General features: G+C 33.5%; 2 protein-coding genes across 2 annotated transcripts; one reads left to right on the top strand and one right to left on the bottom strand.

Moving 5' to 3' along the window:
• Window positions 1-991: 991 nt before the first annotated feature.
• Window positions 992-2,435, bottom strand: rbp2b (retinol binding protein 2b, cellular). Its single transcript, XM_042718712.1, has 4 exons — window positions 2,276-2,435; window positions 1,933-2,111; window positions 1,409-1,510; window positions 992-1,185 (listed from the first exon to the last, which is right to left on the bottom strand). Exons 1-4 carry the CDS (start codon window positions 2,346-2,348, stop codon window positions 1,132-1,134), a joined length of 408 nt encoding a protein of 135 aa, XP_042574646.1. The 5' UTR covers window positions 2,349-2,435; the 3' UTR covers window positions 992-1,131.
• A 3,258-nt stretch (window positions 2,436-5,693) lies between these two features.
• rbp1.2 (retinol binding protein 1, cellular, tandem duplicate 2) lies at window positions 5,694-7,811 on the top strand. The gene is made up of 4 exons (XM_042718713.1): window positions 5,694-5,798; window positions 6,056-6,234; window positions 7,067-7,168; window positions 7,684-7,811. Exons 1-4 carry the CDS (start codon window positions 5,723-5,725, stop codon window positions 7,741-7,743), a joined length of 417 nt encoding a protein of 138 aa, XP_042574647.1. The 5' UTR covers window positions 5,694-5,722; the 3' UTR covers window positions 7,744-7,811.
• The last annotated feature ends 6,098 nt before the right edge of the window (window positions 7,812-13,909 follow it).

The following is a 13,909-nucleotide window of genomic DNA, read 5'->3' on the forward strand; positions in this document are numbered from 1 at the left end:
TGCATGGCGATAGGCGCTTGCGGTGTAGTTGAGTTTAACTCTTACCTGTAAAGCCAAAGAAGGCACCTTCAGTGTACTTTTGATGAATAACACGCCCAAAATACAGTGCTAATGTTTAAAATATTTAGATATGATAAATATAAAAACATAACAGATAGGGCTAGTCGTCATACTGTTACAATGGATACATCTCGGTAGCCTATAGCCTTGAGTCAAAAGTACAATTACACAATTGCTTGTTTTCTACAATTTATCTCTGTGCATATTCAAAAAACGAATGACTAATAATTATTAAAATAATAGTTAGATAATATATATGATGAAGTCAATTAACAAGTTTGATTGCTTTAGATAGGCAGTCTCTTCTTAAATTGTTTAACAGGTTTCCTGACATTTTATCCTACCCGTCAGATTTTCCTACCAGGGTTTACTGCGCATGCGCACATCAATATTTCTCATGCTAAACAACATTTAATGTATCTGCATTACTATAAGGGTAGGTTAAGGGTAGGCGTAGACTTCAAAACTAATAGGTAGAAGAAAAAAATATTGTTGGTTTCCTGTAGATGTATCCCTTCTATCTTCAGCCGCGAATATAACACATAATTACTGTATTTGCATTACTGTAAGGGTAGGTTTAGGGTTGTGGTAGGTGTAGATGTTAATAAACCATAATTTTATCGGCAGCATTTTTCGTTGTCGAGTTTTGTGTTTTGACGGGAGGTAGCAACGGTTATAGAATCGAGTGGATCTTTAAATAGTCATCCAATGTATGTAAAACTATTTTTAGCTCATTATGGTGAAATGAACTACGTTTATAGCTCTAATATTGTGTTCTCTAAGTTACCAAAGATAATATAAATCATGTATTTAACCAATTAATATGTTTTTTTTTTAAGTGTGGTTTATGAGTGCATGTGAGCAAGGGAGAGAGAAAACAATTTTTTTTTTTTTTTAAGTTTAAGTTACATTCATAAGAAACGATGAGTCATAACATCTCATTATCTTTATTTAGACAGAAGGGAAAAAATTATCCTACAGAAGTGCTGAAAGTGTTAATCGGGTTAATACACAGCTTGATTTTGATAGACTTGATAGTAGAACAACATGAACTGAATCACATGTCACAAATCAGTCTTTTCTTTTGTACACTTGCTGGCACACAGCATCCTCACAAGTCAGCTCCTGCAAGTGAAATGATCATGAGGTCAGAACGTATCCATTCAGCAAAACAGGAATTGTGCAGGAAAAACTTGTGTAAAAGAAATGAATTAGCTGGAATACTTATGTTATTAATCTTTTTAATTTGATATATTAAAAAAAAATATTAAAAAAATATTTCTAAAAATCAAAGTTGATGCTAACGTTAATCAGGTTATTATTATCCATAGAATGACTGACTGCTCACCAGATAAAGTTTGTCATCTTCTATCCAGTGTTTCCATCCCCGGTTGGCTTTCTCACCTTTCTGGATGGCCACCAATTTGTCCCCTTCCCAGGTCACCAGAGTCTGTGTATGTAAAAAAATAATAAATAAAAAAAAAAATAAAAAAATTTTTTTTTTTTTAAATTAAACTAATTTTATTTATTTTTATATTTTTACTGTTTAATAAACAGATTTTTTTATCATCATACAGTATATCATCATATAAAAAGACATTTTCATTGAGGAGTGCTATTAGCTGTATTGTAATTGACAGGGAGCATTGTTTATATAAAATAAAGCTGTATTCAGATGGAAAAGGGGACCTTCAAAGCATTTTTGTTCCTCTGGGCAAATGTTGAAGCCTGTGCTCTATTTGTTTTACTGTGGGTCATCACTGAACAAACTTACTGAGATCATGGCCAACAGGCCAACGCTGGGGTAACTACAAGTTAAATAAAATTGTCATTAGAAGAGGATCGCAGCTATTAAATATAAATAAATTTCACCTTTAGCATCCTGTTGTCAAATCCCTTAGTAAATTCTTCCTTCTCAACTCCAACAGCGAAGCTCAGCTCATAGCTCTTGAAGGCACTCTGTGTCTTAATCACAAAATTGTCCCCATCCTGTATAAAGGTCTTTACTGGAGTAAGGTGAACTGCAATCTTGCGGATGGCAAAATCAATGTCTATGAGAGAAAATATTTGTAACTTGACATGGTCATTTCCATGATATATACTGTATCACATTTAAATATCATAAAAAACTGCATAATCCAAATTAGGAAATTGCACATATTTATCTTATTTCTACTCCATTGACTTATGAAAACAGACAACTGATCGGACTTACCCAGCGCTTTAAGGTAATTTTCAAGGTTTTCGCTCGACTCCAGCTCCCATTTTCCAGTAAAATCCACAGGCATGGTTGTGCAATGAGCTCTGAACTTCAGGAACGTTGCCAGGTCCAGTGAGGAGGTGCACCAAAGCTTTTATACTCAACTGTTATTCACAATGAGGGGAGAGGGCAGAGTAATGATAAGAGAGATCTATGACCTAATGGGAGAGAAGAGACCACCTTCACCTACTAAAAAAAAGAAATCAATACATCCATAAACACTTACATTGTAAGAAGGATGTAAATAACCACTGGCCCATAGACACTTTGAAGGTTCTTGGGTTTCTTTTTATTGCCATTAGTTCCTGTTCTGTTTAGTTCATTCTTGTCAGTTGTCCTATTAAAATGTTCTGGATAATTGGCTCACTATTTAGTATTGAGTTCAATATTTCCTGTGCATACCTTGATATTTCAAGCGGGGGGAAATTGTTATAAGCTAGGTTAGGATGACAATTTGTTGTTATTCTGAACTCCTTAGAATGTTGCATTATAAAAATCTGAATTAAAATATGTTCTTGTACAAGTTTGTACCCAATGCTACTGTTTAATAGGTGTTCTGATGCTGTCGTGGTATGTATTACTATCTCTGCACTGCCACTGGTCACCATATGGTGTAGCTGTTCACTTGAATAAAGTAGAGCTCTACTCAAATTTGTTGCATAGCAAACGGTTGTTGTTGCCAAAAACTAAAAAATGACCCATGTACAGTTAATTTGTTACTGTAAATCGCATTCAGTGTCAAACCCGAGCCTGCTGATGCAGTTACGCGATTACATCATTAAGCTTTTAGTTATGACCACCGGTCATTATGAATGTTTATTCTTACTGTGATTTCATGTTTAAATACAATTTCCCTGTTGTCCATAAGGGATTTCTTAAAATGGTAAAAGCTATACCAAATGGGTCACCATTGATCATTTGAAGTGATTGTAAAAAACGAACAGATTTTTTTGGTTGAAGACAAAAGTATTTATGATTTAAAATGTAATAGAATCAGAAGAAATGTGTTTCAGTCAAGAAAAATAATTACTCTGAGGGGATTTAATTATTAATTTAATTAATTAATTTAATTATTTAATCGATAAGATTAATTGGAAAAAAGCATGACTTATAAATTTTGTGTCCCCAACAAAGTAAACGAATTACATTTAAAAATGTTGCATAATATATACCCCACTAATGAGATTAAATCAAAATTTGGTAATGCTCATTTGTACTGTAATTTATGCCATTTCAGTATTAAGTCTAATGATTATCTTTTTGTCTTTTTTTTTTTTTTTTTCAAATGTCCCCATGTTAAAGAACTTTGGTCTGACTTAGATTCATAAATGTAATTTTCTTTCAACATTACCCAAATTACATATTTTTTTGTGACTTTAACTACCTAATTATAACACCAAAAAAATATTAACACCAAAAAAGTGTCAAAAAATACTGACCCTAATCATTTGAATGGTAGTGTACCATTTTTTTTATTCTCTTGTTTTAGAAGAATCAGTGGAGAGAGTTGTTTCAATGCAAATGTACAATGTCTTCTACACAAGATTAATTAGCCTACTAAAAGTGTAAAACTAAATTACCAGAACTTAATTAGTACCTACAGAAAGATTGCTCTTCTTTGTTCATTATGACTTTGGAAACAGTCAGTTTTGAAGTGATAATTGGCATAGTGCATAAACAATATTATAAATCTATCACCCACTAAGATGCTGCTGCCAGAAAAAGGGGGCGAGTGGGTAGGAGGTTATACAACGTCTTTGTATTTAATCTTCATTCCTGTGATCAGAGAAATTCTGTATTTGGACTCTATTGTTAAGCGTGGAAGACAAGATAAGTAGCAAAGAAATATGTCAAGAAGAACTAGGACCATTTCCAGCGTTTGATGTTCAGAAGATCAGAATGCCCAAAGGCTGCACTTTATTCTGTCACCACTGTTCCAGCACTTTGCGTGATATTTATGAGTCAGGTTTTTCAGTGTGTCATAAAACAGGCCAGTGAGAAAGTAGGACAAGTTTGTGAGTACAGAGAAAGAATATTTTGGTATTAGTTCTTATAATATGGCAGGCCATTCTCTATTTTAATCACAGGAAAAAGATATAGATTCAAACTCAAATTGCTCACATAAACGAAAAAAAAAAAAAAAAAAAAAAAAAAAAAAAACGTTTCGAAAAAAAAATTGACATGGATCTTTATATACAAGTGGCCTTGTCTGTCAATTTGTCTGTCTGTCAATAAATAAATAAATAAAAAATTATGTCATCTCATGATTTTATATTTTTATTTTTAGGTGATTTGTTACTTAAATATTTGTCCAAATACACTACCATTCAAAATTTTGAAGTCAGTAAAATTTTTGATTGATTGATTGATTCATTCATTAATTTTTGAAATAAATGAATACTTGAAAGAATAAATTAATAATTCTTCAATAATTCTTCAGCAAGCACACAATTGATCTAAAGTGAAAGAAAAGACATTTACACTGTCAAAAGATTTCTATTTCAAATATATGCTTTTAAACTTTCTATTCATCAAACAATACTATAACAATATTCATCACAGTTTTTACAAAAAAAAAAAAAAGCAAATTAAATATTTGTTGATAATAATAAGGAATGTTTCTTGAGCGGAAAAATCAGCATGTGACGTTGAAAACTAGAATAATGTCTTCTGAAAATTCAGCTCCCACACAGGAATAAATTATATTGGAAAATATATTACAAATTACAAACAGCAACTTTAAAATGTAGTTTTATTTCACAATACTACCACTACCTTATTTGTGACTGGTTCAGTTGTCAAAGGCACTCTCTTGTGGTTTGTGGAAGATGGAATAAGCCATGATCCAAAAAGTAAACATCTCAAGAATAGCTCATCATGACAGTTCTGTATCTTTTATTTCACATTTCACTGTAAACACTTAAGAGTAATTTATAGTCAGGAAGATGTCTCAAGACTGACAGGTCTTCACCTCCTGTTTGTGCAGTGTACAATTCTCTCTCTCTCTAGAGTCTGTAGGCATAAATGAAAAGCTGTTTGACAGCATTGTGATTGTTGCTTTGATTGACTGTTGTGCTGCTGACAGACTGAGAATCAAAACAATTACAAACTGACACATCTGTCTGTTCACATGCTTTGACTGACACGAGTTTATGAGATGCATCATGCATTGCAATTCACTCCCGAGGACAGAGCTTCTGTCCAAAAAAAAAATAATAATAAATAAATAAATAAATAAAAAATCCACAGCAGAAGTTCTACCACATGTGTAAATGCTCTTTAAGATAATCCAAAGGCCCTAATTGACTTTAGGATTACAACATGCCCTGTGATTTGAGACGCCGTGCTGCACCTTGATGTTGAAACATCAGTGCAGAGCACAAACGCAAAAAAAAAGCAAATATGTCTCCCGTAGACATGAATGGATACTGGAAAATGACAAGTAATGAAAACTTTGATGAATACATGGAAGCACTAGGTAGGTTGATACTTCATTTTTCATTTATTTATTCATTACACCATTGTGGAATTAATTTTCTATGCTGAACAAGGTATGTGAGATGTTACACAATATATTCTGTTGGAAACAGTCAGAGTAAGAGAAATACGTCTGTATTTTGTACTCAAGAGATATGTTTTGGCAGACCTGATTCTATTATGTGAAAAGAAAAAAAAATTGGTTCATGTACCATATACGGCTATGGTTGACCAATTTTATATGTATTCAACTTACAGATGTGAATGTTGTCATCAGAAAAATTGCCAGCTATCTCATCTTTGATAAGGAGATTGTTCAGAATGGTGATCATTTTAATATCAAGACTCTCACCACCTTTAGGAACTACCATATGGAGTTTGATGTTGGAAAGGAGTTTGAGGAGGATTTGGTTGGTGTAGATGATAGGAAATGTATGGTAAGTGACCTCCTTCTTTATAAACGTAAAGTACAACAAAACAAAAATATATGATCAGAAATGCTTTTTAATGGAAGACTAATCTGAACTGCTATTCTGAGTTTAACGTGGCGGATGAGTCAGTAAATAGGATTAAATTGAGATTTACACACAATGACCTATTGAATCTTAAATCCACGAGGGTTTTGGGCTAATGCCGCAAACACCTGGTGCTCAGGAACTTTAGGTCAAATTGCGTACACAGTAAAATATTATTTTCTAAGTTGTTTATAAAGATAATTAGAGTGTGTTATACAAGAAAATACCATTTCAATTTTTCTACTTCAAAATTCAGTTACTTACTGTTTCTTTGTAATTTGTGAAATATGCTGAAAACAGTTTAAAGGGAAATCATATTTAATTTTTATATACCATTTAGAAATGCTAGTGCAGTGTTTGTGTTTATTATTCAATATGACATTTATTGCACTTAAATTGCACTACTTATGTTGTAAAAAATTTACTTTTTATTTATTTATTTATTTGCTATTCACTCTTTGCCAATGCAGAAGTAAGCTATTTTCCTGTTAATGTGCGGGACTTCTAATTCATTACCTACTATATGTAAATAACAAGAATAAAAATGTGTAGTAATAAATAGTAAAGTTTTGCCAAAAAACATAATATTAATAATAATACTTATAATGTACAGCTAAAATGTATTGGAAGTGACTGACACTGGAAGCCTTGGACGTTCAAGTTAAAAATTGAAAGAAAAAAAAGTGTTATGTTTTTGGGAAACTACGCAATTTATTCTCTATACTTTTATTTTATTCTATTTTCTATTTTGTAGACCACAGTAAACTGGGAGGGAGATAAACTGGTGTGTGTACAGAAAGGAGAAAAGGAGGGAAGGGGCTGGACTCAGTGGGTGAAAGGGGATGAGTTACACTTGGTAAGTTTGTATAAGGACGCGGTTTATATGAGGACATGCTCTGTTGTATTATGAAAGTTCACACTTGGCTGCTTCTTGTTGTTAGTGTAGTCAACGGTGTAATTAATGAGATAACATCATTACCGCAGCAGTCATGCATTACAACAACAAGTGTATTTAAATGGTGTATATGCTGAAATCCATTTAGTGACTTTATTATACAATGGTCTGGAATACTTCATTTATTACCCAACATTCTGTGTTTAAACTGTATACATGACTGTTACCTGAAAACTGTCACATTACCATTCAAATGCTCAGAGTCTGTAAGATTTTCAAAAGAAGTCTCTTAAGCTCACTAAGACTGAATTTATTTGATCAAATGTACAGCAATAATGTTGGGAATAAACAGTAGAAATTCAAATTAATATTCCACATTCATCTAGTTGATTTTTAAAGTAGTATTTAAAAATGCATTTATGGTATTTGAAATAAAATCCATATTCAATTTTGAGGGTTTTTAATTTATTTTTCAGGAAATGCGAGTCTGTGGAGTGGTGTGTAAACAGGTTTTTAAGAAACAAGTTCTCGACTGATGTGCCTTGAACAACAAGTACTCTACTGTGAAAAAAAGTGAACATTTCTGCCTATTAATAACAGTAATTGCTGTGTTAAATAGGCATTTGCTAGTGTAGCTATTATGTCTTTTTCATTGTAAACAATGTATGGTGAAAGAAAATAAAATGTAAACACAAAAATATACATGCTCACTAACTAACATGTTTGTCCAAACATACAGACACCCTCTGCATTATCTGAATGAACACAAACATCTACACAGTTCTTGTCAGTTTTCTTTATTCCATCAATTGTGATTTCAAGAGCACAATTTCAAGGCACACATTTTTTGAGTCTGTCAGTATCATCTGTAAGAGATGCAGCAGTGCAGCTTTATATTCCCTCATCATATCATCTCCGGTCTTATTCATCCTCTTCTGGCTTCTGAGGAGAAGAAAAGAGCTCAATTTGCTCCGGGGTCAAGACCCATCTTCACTTCTCCAGCCAGAAAGACCATCAGGTGTTAAAGTGGGCACAGTATTTTTAGACTGCAGTAAAGCTCTCAGTCAGGAGGCTAATCTTAGTGACTATGGCACTTAAACATACCAAACCCACACACACTCACACATTCATTTAATGAATGTCCGTAACATTGACTAAAATAATTGCTCATTTGGAATAAACATTGTCTAATGAGGAGACTAGAAAGGCACATCAAGCATAAACGCAAACATACTGATAGCAGGATGAATAGATACAGAACTCCGTTTCTGGCAGTTGTTTTTGTGTCTTTTCCAGTAGGGGGCGCAACTATACTATATAATATACTATAACACTGGCTTAAGTCTTCTGGAAAACCTGCTTGCCCACAACTCATAATTATAATTATAAAACAAAACACAAATTTTATTTTTTTATAAAATCCTTCAGGTCAAAGGTAATCTGAATCAAAAACTTTCACATTAGGCGCCCAAGTCCTTTTGAAAACACGTTCCTTTTTCGCTGTCTCGATAAATTGCACTTGTCATCAGCAGGTGGCGGTATGCACCTAAATATAGAGTCTTACACACCCTTTTTTCAAAGGGGTTACCTAGGGTAATTAAGCGCAACATCACACAGATGTGGTCGAACATCTGTTGTTAATGTTTTAAATGAGCACAATAGCCTTGAAAAGATAATGTCCTGGCGCCCCTTGCACAACGAGCCCCTAATTCACACTGGTGATCACATGTCATTTATATCATCAGTTACCATATGTTTGACACTAACTCACGGTTTCCAAAAACAAAGTAATTGCTGAATGAGGGCAAAGGAGAGTGTGTAGAAGAAAATATGTAAAATGCAAATACCAAATGAAATCTCCTTCAATCCAGTGGGTCCAGCCCCTGCCCCTCAATCTTTCTTTAGGAATATGTCGCGCTTGGTAAAATCAGGTTCTGCCTTTTCTGTACACACACAAGCTTGTCTTCATCCCAGGTGATGGTGGTCTGTGGGAATAAATGATGCAAAGATTGAATTAAAAATAATAATAATTGCAAACCATGAAATTTACTGTTTTTAATTTTAGCTAACATAAACTATTATTTATTTATTTACTTATTTTTAATGAGAAGGTTTTATGTAGGCTAGTTGTGCCAGTGAAACTGTAATGGATTAATATTTCTAACAGTAATAATTTTACTGGTAATGTTTATCTCTTATGCTTAAGAAGAACATATACAGCTTGAGTTGGCTGCTTAGATAAGACTTCTGTGACATAATTAATTTTTCATTTATTCAGCTCATGTTTTAATCAGATAAATTAATGCATGTCTTATATATTTATGAGACTGGACCATTAAACATTTTTTTCTAACAGTCATCAAAATCGAACATCTGAATTACTAAAACAAGGATAAATCTTGTGCTTTCACTTACTATTTCTGACATTGTGGTTTTAAACAGCTTTCTGTAGTCATCTGTATTCCGTGTACATATGAGGGGATTACAATAAAATACGTAAAGTGAACAGAAATTAAATGAGAAAGCAGAAGTTATTTGAGCCATTTCTAGGCCTAAAACCGAAAACAGTAGCAGACAAACACTATATATTATGTCTCGTCAATTTTATCTCTCCATCACTGTGTGATTCATAGATACTTCTGGATTATACTTATTGCACGAAGGGAAAAGGCTGGCACACTCATATTACATTTCCTGCCATCTACTGGACCCAGGTCTTCCTCAAACCAACCACAAAGGCACAAAGAACCACATGCCATAGTTCTTAAACATGTCAGATGACATGTTGCTATTAGACCATTCTTCGCTTGCTGTCTTTACTGTCGTGTGTGCTGTCTTCGATAGCGTGGGACTAGACAGGGGATGACACATGAGCATGCGTGTAAACAAACAATGGCTAGTAAACAGCGTGTTCTGCCCTGTCTTGTCCTCAGAAAAGCTTAAAAAAGAAAGAAAGAAAACCTGACAGTGGACACAAATCTGGATTGCATGAAGAGGACTGTCAAAGAGAACTGAGGACCACCTAGCAGGACCGATACCGTTGTCTCTCTTTCATTTTGGCATGTTTGAAAGCATGTACGAAGGCGCTTCTGTGCTCTTATTGGCCTGTATCATAGATGTGACGGAACTCATCATGGACGATGGAAAAAAATAAACATGCTAGACTTGCTGTGTTGACTTTGGACCATTCAAAACAATGGTCGCCAGAATCAGTCAAGAATGAATCAGTGAACAAAATTTTGAACTGAGCGTTAGAACAAAGCATTTTATAAATTAAGTGAGAATTCATATAATTTCCAGTTCATTATAGTATATAGTAGCCAGTATAATCAGCAGGTACAGTATTGTGAAATAAATGCCATTTTTTGTGTCCTGAAAATGTGTTTTTAGGGGAGGCCTGATCGCCCTCCTGCTCCTGTCTGTTGTGCATCTCTCTGGCTGTCAGCACCGCATTTTATTTACCACCATATTAATCGGATAAGCTTCATTACCATCACACATGTGCTGCTCAGTAAAACTATATTGAGAAAAACACTCCCACAATGTGCAAAACCCATGCATATAACCAACCCTCAAGCTCAATTCACAAGAAATTGGGACATATAGATTTATAGGAGATAATCGTCACATTATTCACATGGATTTACACCGTTCTGCTACATAAACCTTTAGATTAAATGAACTGAAAAGACATTTCTCAGCTGACGTAAATTAGAAGTCAAAAATTCTCAGCACATCTTGAAGAGAGTGATATTAATTTGTGATTTAACGACAACACAGCTGAAATCTCTGTTTTTTAAGCCTGATGTTTTTATAGTACTAAATGCTTTTTGCTCACATGACCTTTACTCACATACCGTTTTGACTAATTAATCTCAATTAACTCATTTGTAGACTTTATTTATCATCTAGCTTGAATCATAACGCATGGATAATATGGTTGGAAGCATAGAGAGGTATAATAAAGAATTCTCTTTGACTCCTTATCCTTAAAAGCTACAGGCCTAATTGATAGGAAATGTAAAAAAAGAAGAATTTAAACTGCAGATATCAGATTCAGGTTTTAAAAAGCCCCCAGAAGGCCACTAGCACAACACATAAGTGACTTGCATATCAGCTGTTTTATGCAAAATTGCAAATTTGAATGAAGTTTGGAAAAGTAATAATAATAAATGTAGTTTAATCACAAATAAAAATAAACTTAACAAGAGGCAGCAGACTTATACACAGAACATAACTTGTTCCAGGTCTGGTCTTTCCTCTCTTCTCACTCCTTATATCATTCCTTACATCCTCCACCTTGCTTGCAAAGCTATTTTTCAAGTATATACATCAAGCCCATACATCATAACATAAATGAAAATCTTAAATGATACAACTTCATGTAATTATGTAATGTATAGAAACAGACTTGGCAGAATTGACTGTTTATTACTTTGACTATTCACACAAACAGAAAACCACCAGCACTACACTGGCTCATTCCATCTTTCTTTATTTCTTCTTTTTTTTCATTTTTGTTTTGTTGGCACATTTGTAATACACATGGGAGAATACAGAGGGTCCAACATCCTTTCCATCAAGCTTGTTTATGAGAGCTGCAGGAGCCAGACTACATTCATCATCTTTCGTCTTGTCTGTGCTTTCCTTGCCTTTCATGTAATGAGTCAGATACACCTAACCCACATTTCTTGTTACACACCTACATTTTTTTTTTTTTAATCCACCTTCCACTAGGTAGGGTAGACTCTAGATCCAAAATACCCTACAACAAAGTCACATGTATGCATATGCGGATTGTCATTTATGCAGTAACAGAGCTTCTTTATCACATTTATATTATGTTATTAGTTTTATCTTTTCATTCTAGAGATGAACAAGAAATGAAGGTCTAAATTTGATTTGATGTTCACATCCAATAGTAGCACAGATCAAAAGGTCTTAGTTTTGGTTGGTTTTGGCCATGCTGGTAGTTATATAGGGATCTAAAAGCATATTTCTCATATGTATTAAATATTATTGTTATTTTTAATACAATTGAGATGTATAGATTATAGACCTCCATGGTACAGCTTCTTGTAACTGGTTTCTTTAAGACCTTCTTTTCTATTATGCCAGAAGCTCTGTTCCTACAACAAAAGATAAACAAGACAAAAATAAATAATTGCAACCATCTGCTGTTATCTTTTTAACACATCTTGGTAATCTTGTAAGTGCAATAATGTTGACAATGATGAAGCCTAAAGCCCATGATTGGTATTTTCATTATAAATATGCAGATGATCACTGCAGACATAGGAATGAATGGTAGTAGACATTTGCTTCTTATAAATGTATAATTTGATGCCTCTACCAATTTTCATAGCATATCAATTGGAAATTAATCTTATACATAAGTTTTTACATAAATGGAAATAAATAGGAATTAGGTAGTCAAAATGCTTTCATCACCTCCTCAAACTCAAGTCAGTGTCATGTCGTCAATGCTGACTGTCTCATTGATGAAGTGATCTCCATTCTCAGTGATGCTGTTGCTGGCTTCATCACGGCGGCAGTTTTCCTAATAGCAACATTTATGTCTGCCAGGAACCAGAGCCAAAATCAAAATTAGATTACTTAACTCACATATGTGTATATTTCCTATTTTACTTTAGTGTTTATATTTCAGAGATTGTTTGAAAACAAATAGATGATATATATGACATATTTGCACAGATATATCCAGTACTGTTTACAATGTACAGTATGTACATGTATATGACTTCTCTCTCTCTCTTTTTCTCTCTCTCTCTGTGTACATTACATAAGTGAAATTCAATTATAAGAATGATAAAATACCGGTTAATTAATTTAATTAATAATTAAGTAACATAAATAAATAAAGGATTATGCAGCCCTTACTCAGTAATGTAATTATGTCCTGAAGGTTTTATAGTGCAGTGTGATGATAATGTTAATTACGCCTACAGAAGATTCTCCGCTTTCTGAACTGGTAATTGACTCACCAAGAGCTTTCAGGTACTCATTAGAGTTCTAAATTAAGATCATTTTCCAATAGTTGTTGTAATCAGCTGGCATTTTGAATTACATTGTGAGGTTTCCTTGACACCAGTGAACATTTGGGGAGATTCGGTGCAGTAAAATGTCTGCATAAAGCCCCACATTACAAGTACCAAATCCAATTAGTAATGATAAGTTCATCAGGTTTAGTAGTGTCCTTGTTAAAAGAAAAACTCCGTCAACCTCCCATGATGATGACATATACATCCAATTAAATTTGGACCTAAGAATAAGATAGTTAATGGTTAATTTCCTCTGAAGGTACAAGTGATTAGCATAAGTCATTTTTTTCAGATGTGTTGATAAATACAAAACAGTATAAAATTTACAATTTTGCTTGCACATTCTGTTGCAGGTTAATAAGTTCAAGATATGCAAAGAAAGGTATTTTACCTGTTAAAATGCCCTGTGTATGGTTTGTTTTTATTAGCTAGCTCAAACATTTCTTCAAATGCATTGCTTGCAGATTTGACCTTAATTATTTTTCTAAACATGTTCATTTTTGTGTATTTTAGTCCAGAGGATCAGGGCCAACTTGGAGCTGCATGAGTACAAACAGACCATTATTTTAAAAGAATAGTTCACCCAAAAAATTTAAAGGAATTTTCCCTAAAAGGAACACCTGGCAGGAAGCCATTGATA

Source organism: Cyprinus carpio, chromosome B2 (assembly GCF_018340385.1).
Source record: "Cyprinus carpio isolate SPL01 chromosome B2, ASM1834038v1, whole genome shotgun sequence".
NCBI lineage: Eukaryota > Metazoa > Chordata > Actinopteri > Cypriniformes > Cyprinidae > Cyprinus > Cyprinus carpio.